This window comes from Rhinolophus sinicus, linkage group LG02 (genome assembly GCF_036562045.2).
Source record: "Rhinolophus sinicus isolate RSC01 linkage group LG02, ASM3656204v1, whole genome shotgun sequence".
NCBI classification, from domain to species: Eukaryota; Metazoa; Chordata; class Mammalia; order Chiroptera; family Rhinolophidae; genus Rhinolophus; species Rhinolophus sinicus.
This window is the reverse complement of record NC_133752.1, coordinates 51,964,613-51,978,349: the sequence shown is the minus strand read 5'-3', so window position 1 is coordinate 51,978,349 and position 13,737 is coordinate 51,964,613. Positions and strand designations below refer to the sequence as shown.

The window sequence follows — 13,737 nt, the reverse complement described above, 5'->3', positions numbered from 1 at the left end:
TGATTATATTGAAAAATAACAATGTTGAGGAAAACAAGATGATTCTATTGCCAAGTCAGGCTCTAAATCCAAGTCTGATGCACCATTCATCTCAGTGTTCCTTCAGAATCAGATGCTTAAAATTTTTCATATACACTGATGTGACCACCACTTCTTACTCAAAACACTCTGGCAAGTGTCTTCCCACACTGCCTTTTAGGAGAACTAATACTATCAGTTTCAACTAATTTAGATATTTATTTCATATTTGCCAGAAGATTCTGGCCAACATTTTTGAAAGCACATTTAACTATACCATATGCCTTCTTAAATCATCTCTATCAAACAAGCTGTAGGATAAGGCTCTGGTTCATTCTGTTCTGTTTTTCTTTCTTCACAATGTGTTTATGTGTATTTACCCAATTTGCTCTGTTCTCCTTGCCAAATTGCAGGTTTGAGATCTCAACTATTGCAGAGCAGCTGTGCTATTGTTGATGTCTCACTAAATAAGGGTCAGAGAATAATCCCATATTGCAAATACTGGTGACACCTGCACATTACACCACAGGCGATTGCTCTGGAATGAGGAGGATGAGTTTAAAAATCCCTGTCAAATAAAAAAGTTTAACAAATAGAGATTCTCTCAAAGAAAGTACTTCAAAGACCCATTCCAACAATGCTAAACAATCATATACCTCCATAAGATTTGCCCAGGTGGCTTTAACTTTTGTTTACTCTATGACATCAATTTCTGATGTCATACAGGACATACAAACCTACTTGTATGTCCCGAGTACTCTGCCACATTCTTCGTCTGTATCTCCAAGCAAACATTTTCATGATAACCCTCCTTCAAACCAAAATCATCCATGAGCCCTGGATTTCTAAAGAAATAATCCTTAAACAAAATGTAATTCCGGAAATATAACATAAAGAAGGGAACTGTTAGAGGAGGCTAATGAGATGAGGCACATGGCTGTGGATGCAGTTCTGAGACTGCATATCTGGCTTTGAGGCTGTCTGTCTAAGGTTACTTCACCAGTGGCTGTTAATTATTTAAGTGACAGAACAGGGGGAACCATCACCACATCTGTCACCCTCACACAGGAAAAACCTTCATTCAATGGGCCAGATGTGTTTATTGGAAATATAGACTAACTAGCTACTTAATGGGTTTGAATCCTTAGCCAAAAGCTAATTAGGCAACCATTAAGCATCAGTCACCTTACAAGGCTAAACTGTTTCAGTTGTGTTGATTTCAATGCAGTCTCATAAGAGAAGTCATCACCTACAAAAGTATCTAAAGAAAATTCAAGGCAAAGGAAAGCTCCAAATTACTTGCAACATACTCAGCAGAACAAATAATGATGTCCCCAAATACCTAATACATTAACAAATAAAACCTTCTCAAGTTTTGCCTCAGTGGTATCATGTACTGATTTTAAAAAAAAATCAAAAGAAATTATTTTAGGCAGATCTCTTCCCCCAAAATATTTTCAGTTGGCTTATAGGTGAAATATTAATATTAAAAGCCAAACAAATGATGACTTCTCATGTCTAATATTTATTATGCTCTATGTGATTTTTAACAATCACATCTCCTGAGTATTTAGCCAATCTACAAATCACTAAAGAATGTCAGCAGTCTCTGTGGTTGTTGTGTGAGGCAGCCTGTGGGGTCTCTGGTCTCGCTCCCCACATAAGAACACAGGATATGGCTAGGCCAGAAAAGAACACCCACGGAGCCGTAAGTAGGGGAATCATACCACTATAGTCTCGCTGGTAGCACTATAGTTTCACTAGAGGCTGGAGCCACATGACCTGCAACCTGCTGTCTGCTTTTCTGCCTGCCAACCCACCGACTTTCACTGGCTAGCTGCAATCCGCCCTTGCTAGCTCAGCCACCATCTTCTTGCTAGCATCCATTTTCTGCTAGCATAGCCATGGCAGTTATATTAGTGTCCGATGGCTCACTGGTTACAGCTGACAGCCAACTAGCCACAGCTGATGGCCATCCAATCACAGTTGATGGCCATTTACTGCCCGAGTGAGCACCTTTCCATGTGAGGCCAAGAGCCTGGAAATTGTACTCCTGGCTCTGTCCCCACAGTGGTAGTCTCTTCAAAAATAGATGGCACCTACAAGCAAATTCTAGAGAAAACAAATTCAGTGTCTGGGCTAGAACAGGCATATTGCATTTGATAATTATTCCGGAAAAGAAAGTAAGCTGTCTTCCTTAACTAGTCACTACTATTTAAGAAAAACAAGATAGTTTTCTTCTCTCTTAAATAGAATTACCCCTAAAATAGGATTCTGATCATTTTTCTCCTACCCAATATAGGCCCCTCCCCACCAGCAACCAAATGCACTCTTTTGGCATTTTATATAAATAGTCAATCAAAATATTTGAGAAAAATGTATTCATCCTTTCAGGTAACAAACATTTAGTGAATCTACTACCATGTTTCCCCCAAAATAAGACCTAGCTGGACCATCAGCTCTAGTGCGTCTTTTGGAGCAAAAATTTATATAAGACCCGATCTAATTTTAATATAAGACTGGGTAATATAATATAATATAATATAATATAATATAATATAATATATTATGTGTCAGGCACTGTGTCAGGTGCTAGAGATACAGCAAGAAACCAGTCAAACAAAATTCATCTTAGCAGGAAGGACACACAATAAACAAATAAATGCTTTGGAGAAAAAAATAAACCATGAAAAGGGAGCAGGGAGTTCCAAAAGGGAGGGGGAAGATTGTATGATTAAAGAGGGTGATCAGGAAGAGCTTACTGAGAAGGTGATGTTTGAATTATACTAGAGAAGGTGAGACAGTGAGCCATGAGGGGAATAGCACTGTAAGCAGGGGAACAGCAAGTGTAAAAATACTGATGTGAGAGTAAGCTGCCATGGGTAAGGAAGAGCAAAGAGTCCAGTGTGACCCTAACAGAAGGGGCAACGAGAAGATGAAGTCTGAGACACCATGAGGGGCCAGATTCTGCAGAACCTTGTGGAATGCTGTAGTGATTAGATTTTCACTGCGAGTGGAATGGGGAACTCCTTAGATAGAATTTTAAGCAAAGGAGTGACACAAACCAATTGGTTTTAACAGGATCACTCCTGCCAAAGACAGCAGCTGACAAACTAGTGGACAGGATAATAAACCAAGCAAGAGATGAAAGGAGCTTGGTCTAGGATGGTATCAGGGGAAGTGGTAGGGCCAGGATTGGATTCTGAACACGTTTTGAAATTAGTACTGATGAGGTTTGTTGATGGCCTGCGTGTAAGACAAATTAACGAGCCAAAGTTTTTGACCTGAGCAACAAAAAGGAGGGAGCTGCCAGTGACTAAGATAGAGAAAACAGCTCTGGGAGCAGATTGGGGAAACAACGAGAAGAATCAATATAGAATTGTAGATTCATTAAAATAGGTCCCAACTTTATAAATCAATAGAATTATTATTACTAACACAAGACGTGATTACTCAGAAAGCCATGCAGTCCCCCCATGCACGGGGCAGTTAAGATGGACCTAGGCAAAATGGGCCTGCCTCAACTTCCAAGAAACAGTCTAATATAGCCATAAGCATGTTATAAATAACGCTAGATTATCACAAGACGCAGACAATGAATGCTTTTTTATAGGGGAAAAATAAAGGATTCTGATAGTCTTGCTTTGCTAAGTTATATTATGCAGCACCTTTTAATCAATTTAAAATAGAAAGCTGATACTGTTCCATTACTTACATAACCACAGGTGATGTCCAATAGATATCTTGAATGTTTAAGCATCCACAGAAGTTAAGTACTCAAGTTAGTTTCAAATTACTAAAATGATTCTCTTAGGTTCCGTGGAGAAAATATAATCTTTATTCTGAACACTAATCCAGACTTTGGAATGGGGCCTTGTATATTTTACTTTCCTCTGTTCTAGGTTCAAGATCAGTATAAAGTGATCCAAAAAACTAATCTATTTATTATCATAAACATATTGCATTGACTACTACTGGACTAGGGAATGTTTGAACTATTTGCAATCATTTCCTTCATAATAGAGAGATTAGGGGGGAAAAAATCACAAATGGAAATACTGAAATACTAGTGAAATCACTTGTGTATTGGTGATTCAAATAAAAGTCTTTTTCCAAATTGAACATCCCTATTTTAAACAGCTATCATTATGGTTTATTTGCCACATCAAAGAACATGAGAATATAGACCTTAACAGAACTGAGAAACTAATTAAAGCACAAATATTTCCAAGTTTTCGGTGTGTTTTATAACATGTTCCTTTTCCTCTTTAATCTTAATATTTAAAAACTATAGTAATTAGCTAAAATCTCACTTTGGAACTCGTGTGTGTGTGTGTGTGTGTGTGTGTGTGTGTGCATGTGTAAATTCAATACTCTGAAATTCAAAATAATGACTATGGCTCTGATTATTTAAAAGCTCTAACAGGTGTGAGGTGATATCTTACTGTGGTTCTTATTTGCATTTCTCTGATGATTAGTGATGTTGAGCATCTTTTCATGTGTCTGTTGGCCATCTGTATGTCCTCCGTGGAGAAATGTCTATTCAGGTTCTCTGCCCATTTCTTAATTGGATTGTTCGGTTTTTTTGGTACTGAGTTGTACAAGTTGTTTTATAAATTTTGGATATTAACCCCTTATCAGATGTATCATTGGCATGCATCTTCTCCCATTCAGTAGAATGCCTTTTCGTTTTGTTGATAGTTTCCTTTGTTGTGAAAAAACTTCGTTTGATGTAGTCCCATTTGCTTATTTTATCTTTTGTTTCTGTTGTCTGAAGAGATATATCAGTAAAAATATTACTAAGGGTAATGTTAGAGAGTTTATTGCCTACCTTTTCTTAAGGAGTTTTACGGTTTCAGATCTTACATTTAAGTCTTTAATCCATTTTGAGTTTATTCTTGTATATAGCGTAAGAAGATGGTCCAGTTTAATTTTTTTGCATGTATCTCCAGTTTTCCCAGCACCGTTTATTGAATAGACTGTCGTTACCCCAATGTATATTCTTGCTTCCTTTGTCATAGATTAAGTGACCATATAGGCATGGATTTATTTCTGGGCTCTCTATTCTGTTTCATTGATCTATGTGTCTGTTTTTAGGCCAGTACCATTTTGATTACTATAGCCTTGTAGTATAATTTGATATCAGGTAGTGTGATACCTCCAGCTTTGTTCTTCTTTCTCAGGATTACCATGGCTATTCAGGGTCTTTTATGGTTCCAATTTTAGAATTATTTGTTCTAGTTCTGTGAAAAATGCCAGTTTGCTAGGGATTGCATCAAATCTATATATTGCTTTGGGTAGTATGGACATTTCAACTATATTAATTCTACGAATCCATGAGCATAGTATATGTTTCCATTTATCTGTATACTATTTAATTTCTCTCTTCAATGTCTTACAATTTTCTGAGCACAGATCTTTGCTTCCTTGGTTAAATGTATTCCTAGGTATTTTTTTATGTAATTGTATAGTAAATGGGATTGTTTTATTAATTTCTCTTTCTGATAGTTCATTATTGGTGTATAAAAATGCAATTGATTTCTGAATATTAATTGTGTGCCCTGCTACTTTACTAAATTCATTTATCAGTCCTAATGAAAACCACAATGAAATATCACCTCACTCCTCTCAGTATGGCCATCATCAATCAATAAATCAACAAACAGCAAGTGTTGGCGAGGATGTGGAGAAAAGGGAACTCTTGTGCACTGTTGGTGGGATTGCAGATTGGTGCAGCCGCTATGGAAAATAGTGGAGGTTCCTCAAAGAAGTGAAAATAGAACTACCTTATGACCCAGCAATTCCACTCCTTGGTATCTATCCAAAGAAATCCAAAACACTAATTTAAAAAGATATTTGAACCTCTATGTTTACTGCAGTGCTATTCACAATAGCCAAGATATGGAAACAACTGAAATACCCATCAATGGATTACTAGATAAAGAAATTGTAGTACATATATACAATGGAGTATTACTCTGCAATAAAAAAGAATGAAATCTTATCATTTGCAACAACATGGAAGGACCTAGAGGTTATTATGCTAAGTGAAATAAGTCAGAATAAGGAAGACAAATACCATATGATCTCACTTATATGTGGAATCTAAAGAACAGAAAAAATGAACAAACAAAATATAAATAGACTTGTAGATACAGAGAACAACTGACGTTGCTAGATGAGAGGGGAGTTGGGGGACGGGTAAGGTGAAGGGATTAGGAAGTACAAATTGGTAGCTACAAAATAGCCATCGGGATATGAAATACAGTATGGGAAATAGAGTCAATAATACTGTAAAAACTATGTATGATGTCAGATGGGTTCTAGACTTATTGGGGGGATCATATCATAAATTATATAAATGCCTAACCACTGACTATACACCTGAAGCTAATATAAAATAATATTGAATGTCAACTATAATTTTAAAAACTATATAGCCATGGGATGTAAAGTACAGCATAGGGAATATCATCAATGGTATTGTAATAACTACTATGTATGGTGTCAGAGGGGTAGAAGACGTGGTGGCATTATGACTTTGTAAGGGGTGTAAATGTCTAATTACCATGTTGTTTTGTACACCTGAAACTAACAATAAAATAAATAAATAAATAAATAAATAAATAAATAAATGCTCTAACAATAGCTCTCAAACCCCCCAATAATATTTATAGAGCCTTTAATCAATATTCACAATAAAACAGACTTTATCATTTTCGACCTACTAAGACTATAGTTAAAGTACTAACCAGAGAGTTTGCCCAGGGCTTACTATTTCATGTTTAATCTGTACAACAAGATACAATAAAACAATCACTGTATATTTGTCACTGTTTCCTAATAATTTGTAGCTAAAATGTTTTAAAAATGTTTTTAATGAAGTACTTACTCTCCAACTTTATGCAGGGTAGGTGCAGGACAAAGCATAGAATTAAGCTGCACACTTACTGGCTTTACACCTGGAAAAGAAAATGCCATTGAATTAATAAAGAGTTTTATGTATCTCAGTTTCATGAATAATATGGAGAGCATGTGGCAATCAGAGTCCATGTGTAGAACATTGGATAGATTAGCATGAAAAACCAAAAAGATACTCATCTAAAGAAAGAGGAGAAGGAAAAGAGAATGAAAAATAGAGATTATATGCCTCACTGATATATAGTATCAATAAATCATACATTATAATTTTTTTAACCTTAGACTAAGCCCATATACTTTTGTAGATACTATAAAATTATCATCTTCTTCCTCAAGTTTGCAAATATCTCAAATATTTTAAGGATAAATGATGTACATACTTTTATATTTATATATCATTTTGTATTTTGTATATAATTTGTATATCATTTTATATTTCAAAATGTAAAAATACATTTATATTTTATATTAAAAAATGTATTTTTGAAGCAGAATTTTAAAATGATAAGGAAAAGATGAATATCCAAAGGAGAAAGAATTTATTTCAAGAGTTTTATAAAACAGTTGTGTCTACAATAAAAAGAAAATTTTTTTATAAATCTGAATGTTTAAATTGTCCTTGTAATTTTAATAATATATGAGAAAAATGATCCAGACTATAAATATTCACAAAAGTTACATGATCACATGGTATGAGAATGATGAAAATACAATCTGACTCCACTTATTTGTTTGAGGATTTACTTTATTAAACTTAACCTTATGTAGAGGAGTTAGGTAAAGCTAATGCTCAGATACAGATGCCTACTGAATAAAAAGAAAATTATTTTGACCCCTTCAATTGTGGTACCTACTACAAACAGAATTTATTACAGATTTTATTGTCTTATCTTACCAAAATAATGATCTTAATAGAAAAGAGAGGTATTCATTATAACATTTATCACTACTTTATTGCTACAAACACATACCGAACAGTTACTGTGTGTGTAGCCAAAGCTGTGCTAATTGGAGTGTTTAGTACCATCAGATAAACAGCAAAAACTGTAGATGAACCTCTCAAAAAATAACTCTACCAGACTTCACAGAGTTTCAGCATCTGCCTTATGGTATGAAATTTTAGAAGACACTATAATCATCAATGAGGAAAATAATGTCTTAATAGAAACCCAAAATGCTCAGAATACTAAGATCATGTAAGAGGAGTTTTTCTCAGAATGAAGATAAAAACATTATACTCATCTGCTTCTTTGAAATCCTAACTAGGCAAAATAAAACCTAATTCCACAAATATAATAACTATCAACAAACTGTGCTGGGTGGGCAGTGGAGATATAAAATAGCTGTAAGACAAAAAGCCTGTCTCAAAAAGCTGACTGACAAATTACTGGGAAAACAGATAAAGAAAACAAGCGACAATTAAATAAGGCAGTAAGTAGTAGAGTCGTCCAAGTTAGTTAGATTTTCAGGCAAGAGTGACAAGTAATAAATCTGTGGACAGAGGCAATTAAATCAGGCGGTTGATACAGTCCATACAAAGTGCAATCAGGAAAACTGGGTTCAACTCTCAGCTCTGCCCATTATTAACTGTGTCACCACAGGCAAGTTATTTGACTCGTTTACCCACAAGATCATCCTCTTTATAAACAGGCTACTCAGGATGGGGTCCAGCATTTATTAAGTTATAAACAAATATTGTCATCATTAAATAGCTATTAAATAACTATTGTTACTACTTGTATTATCATTGGACTTTGCTTCTTTCTTCTTTGGTTAAAAAAATATAGGACAGCTGGTTTCAGTTGGGGAAGACAGGAAAATACTTGAGGAAGAGAGGAAAACATTTGCAGGTATTAAAGCAACATTGAGACGATGTGGACCTACTCTTTGTGTAGGTTTCATTTACTGTGTAAGTACACAGAACACTGCCATTCCGACTGCCCAGGTTGAATCCTCTTCCATTCAAAACAATTTGAAATTCCTCTAGAAGTAAAAAGAAAAACAAACATTTTAATCACTGCTTTACAGAAAAACAAAACAAACAAACGAAAAAAAACTACATAACTTGAAAGTATCAAGGTGCACAGAATGAATTTCTTCATACAGTTCAGCCAACTAATAACAAAGAAGATGTGGCTCTATTTCCAACTCTACTTGCTTTCTTAGATCCTTAAAGGAAATACAGAGAAGATACCATTCACCACCACATAGGGAGGCATTTTATTTTTTAAACAAAATGTTTCCCAGGAGTGACCAAGATACTGGAATTGAAGCATACCAGTCATTCCCAGACATATACCATACAAACTTCCCCAAATTCTATCCTTAGGAAAGTATCATCAGAAAAGAAACCTTTTTGTTTTCCTCTAATTTCAGGAATTGAGGTATGGGAATGCGAAGAAAATTATTTTTGTGCTTTGGTTCTTGGAACAGTCATGTGTTGTATTTTCTTTAATCTATGACATTTCATACAGAGTTCTTCTCAAATAACTTGTGCACATTACCAATCCCAGTTTCATTTTCTGTTGCTTACAAATTTACAACTCGTCAGAGATGATGAATTTTGGATTATTCGTAATCTATAGCCAGTCACTAAAGAAAGTTGATTTAACTTATTGTACTCTATCTATACAGTAGGAGCAGCCACTAAATATTAGAGAGTGAAATACGCTAGAAGACAAGTTAACTGATCAAATATTTTGATCGGCAAATAAATATTTGCTTCTTAGATGCAAGATGGTATATTCACTGTTTTAACAGTGATTGACTCTCAGTCCTCTCAAATACCCTTTATCTAACAGAATTTAACACATATGTAGTAGTTAACTATAGAAGAAAATACTGCCATGCCACTGTCCATTGAGGGTGTTACCATGTTTCCCCAAAACAGACCTAGCCGGACAGTCAGCTCTAATGCATCTTTTGGAGCAAAAATTAATATAAGACCAGTCTGATTTTACTATAATATAAGACCAGTATAATATAATATAATATAATATAATATAATATAATATAATATAATATAATATAATATAATATAATATAATATAACATAATATAATACCGGTATACTATAATATAATATAATGTAATATAATATAACATAATATAATACCTGGTCATATTTTACTATAATATAAGACCAGATATAATATCATATCATACAGTACCGGGTATAATATAATATAATATAATATAATACCAGGTCTTATATTAATTTTTGCTCCAAAACACGCATTACAGCTGATTGTCTGGCTAAGTCTTATTTTCGGAGAAACATGGTATAAAAGGAACTTTACTTGTAAGTTAAAATAAAATGCAGGTAAAACTTTAAATATAATATAGTAAAAAAGAATAAGAACATGAGCTTTAGAGTCAGACAGACAATTCCTAATAGAACAATTCCCAATAGCAAACACTGAACCTATCTATGCCTCAGTTTCCCCATCTGTGAACCACGGATTATAAAACTGCTGGGATGTTCGAAGGCACTATTTCTCTTGAACATCTCAGTCAGCATTAATTAAAGAGACTAAAAGAAGCAGAACTAATACCATGTCCTGCAGCTGGAAGGCTCTATGGTAAATAACACAGCATATTTCCTCCCTCACCAGATCCAATATTTTTCCTTTTCTAAGTAAATTCAGGTTAAAATGAACTCCAGGTCAGACTTGAAGAAGAAATAGAATATGCCAAAGAGAATCACGTTCTCTTTAGGTCAGGATGGCTTTGAAGTGTTAAAACCTGAGTGTGTTGTTAGCACCAGCTAATGAAGCCACCTGCTTCCTTCCTGCCATTCAGCCATAAGTCACTTCCTTATATGCCCTGAACCAGCTGATTCTGCACTTGGGCCAGGCCATCAAAGTCTACATGGAGCTCAAAGTCTACAGTGAAAGTCTACAGTAAAACACGACCAGGTATTATATTATATTATATTATGTTATATTATATTATATTATACTATATTATATTATATTCATATTGTAGTCATATTATATTATATTAGGCAATGGAGCTCCAAGTCTACAGATACATGACTGTATAATCAGATAAAAGAAAAAATTTCATATTTTATTTTATCTGTCATGGGAAAGGTCTCAAACATGAACTAAATATACAGAAGATTCTAAAAGCCTGTCACACAATATGTTCATTATTTAAAATAACACTCCAATCTTAAAAATGTGAATTTAAAATAGAAATATTTCAAGGAATTATTTAAAAATTCTTACAGAAAAAGATGCCAAAAAAGTTAATTTTGCTATTCTCTTTCCAACATGAGTTTCAAATCATATATTTTAATGAGGAAAAAATACATTTTCTTACATGGTATTTTTAAATTCTAACCACTTACCCCCCACACAGACACTTGAGGGCTGCAATTCCAGGATTTCAGTGCATGACTGAGCTAGTATCTAAAAAGGAAATAAAAAAGATCAAGATAGGGACGTAAATTGTAACATGTGAAGTAAATTATAAGATTACTAATAACCTTGAGGTCCTCCCCTTAACCTCAATAGATGGCAGAGAAAATCTATTAACTATCACATATATAGCGACCAAGCTGTTAGAAATTTCTGTGTTGTCTTTCAGAATATTTTCTGAGACTACATTCTGTAGGAATGCTTATTTGGTTAAAGTAAATACAGATAAGCACAGATAAAGTAGCTGTTCCCTCCAAGTCCAGTAGCCTTGTATACAAAACGATAACTAAAATTTCCTGAGAGCCACAAAATCAACTTTCCCCATCAAGCAAAAACAAGATAGCATATCAGACTTCCTGTTTACTTATTCTAATTTAATATTTTCTAGTAAGAGGTTCAATACAATACCAATAAATAAACACTTCTTTACTTGACGGGGGTATTTCCATTCACTTTCTCAGCCTCACTCAATTCCCATGGATGCGAATACTCCTCATTCGCATCAGACATTACACTTGCAGAACACAGACTCCTTTTCTGAGCCAAATATTATTCTCAAAAACACAGATTCTTTACTCCTGCATTCCCACAGCACAGAAATAGAATGGCTCTTCTTAGCTTGTTCTGAGAAACAGAAACCACCAAACAAGGCACAAGGCTACAAGTGAAAAACAACAATGATGAAATAAGCTGTTTTTTAAGGACATGACAATCCTGCCTTTATTTTTGGAACTGCTCTGCACGACATTATCAAATTCAGACAAATTCCAGATGATCTTTGAAAGACATTCCTTTCTTGACAGAAGCTAAAGACGGATGATGTACAGTGTTTTCTAGCATCTCCTGCTCATAACTAGAAGAGGAAGGAAGGACTGTAGCAGGAAATAATGCTTTCGATGCTTTGTTTAATATCAGTGGAAATATAAATAGCCAGACTCTAAAAATCAGCTGGATCAAATCAGGGACTTTTTATTGCTGAATATGCATCATGGAATGGGTTTTCAGATTGTTTCATCGTGAATCTACTTTTCACATAGTGATTGAAGCTTTGGTGATTAGGAAACAAATATAGTAAAAATTATATCTGAGAAATTCTGGATCAGGTCTCTTTAAATTCAGAAATGACCAAAGAGATTGCACAGGCACCCAAAAATCTTTCAGTACCCAAACATTCCCTCTGGGTCTGCTATTTGATCTCTTATAATCAACACTCATTCTTTCAAGGAGTGAGTACCATGGTTCAATTAAGAATTGAAGTAAGAATTGAAGACTACTGTCAAAGGTTAATGTGCCCTCTTGGAGGGAAAGTATTTCAAATCACTAACATCTTTAAACATTTTGACATAATTCAGATAACAAGACTATAAAGGGAACAGAATAGAAAAGCTTCGCTAAAGGAATACGGAGCTAAAAAGTTTCCAACTAACAAAACGGGGGGCAGGGGGTATTATAGCTTCAACTTTGGTTGATCTAAGATAAAAGTGGGAACAGTTGAGCTACCAAAATGGAAGTTCAAAGGACAACACAAAACCCCCAAATCTATTTTGTCTGCTAGCGATTCTGAAGAAATTTATTTTAAAATAGATACTATTAAGGCGACTGACTGCGCCATTAAGTTTACAATCTCTTTATTAGTTTTTAGCCATGCCTCTGTTAACATCATTGGAAAACATTTCAAGCATCAAGGGAAAGTATAAGAGAGGTTTAAAGATTGAATCTGTTGGAACTAGAAATCATTTTTTTTAAATTCCTTAGAATAAAGTAAATCAAGAAATTACAAAGAGATTTTCTAAAGGCCATATCAAAGAACATGCATCCCAGAATGACCTGTGTGAACTAAAATTATGTTGGTTTTTCTCTCTCATACTAATATTGGCCATGATTTAATCAAGTCTCATAATATTTGAGACAAATGTGTATATATTGATTTCTCTTTTAATTTGATGTACTCTACCAAAACATTTTTTAAATGATAGCTCTAATAGCAAGATCAAATGAGCAATTCTCCTTATGGATCTCTCCTTAAGACTGGAGAATAAACACCTTCAAGGACTACTGATGATTTACATCTCTGTAGCCAAACCCTGTTAATCCCCTCTAAGGTATTTTTATTTTAAAGAAAAAGTTAAGGGTCATTAGTCAATTTATGTTGCACTCAAGTCTGAGATTTTATAAGTCAATTTACATTACTCAAAGATTAAGAATAAGTAAAGGTTGGTTATATCTTGCAGTAACTTGTATAATATACATTTATACATAAGAATACATTTACATGTGTTTAATATTTGTACTTAATTATTTTAATAAAATGAGTTTTCATAGAAATGATAGTATTGAATTGAGAAGTGATTCAGGTAACACATTCATTGAAAGG

General features: G+C 34.2%; 1 protein-coding gene across 1 annotated transcript in view; it reads right to left on the bottom strand.

Moving 5' to 3' along the window:
* ANTXR2 (ANTXR cell adhesion molecule 2) overlaps window positions 1-13,737 on the bottom strand; it is a 141,511-nt gene that overhangs the window by 92,637 nt on the left and 35,137 nt on the right. The window contains exons 8-10 of the mRNA XM_019720146.2: window positions 11,294-11,354; window positions 8,824-8,922; window positions 6,911-6,980 (exon numbers count right to left, since the gene is read on the bottom strand). Of these exons, the coding sequence (XP_019575705.1) occupies window positions 6,911-6,980; window positions 8,824-8,922; window positions 11,294-11,354 (230 nt within the window). The remainder of the gene's footprint in view (window positions 1-6,910; window positions 6,981-8,823; window positions 8,923-11,293; window positions 11,355-13,737) is intronic.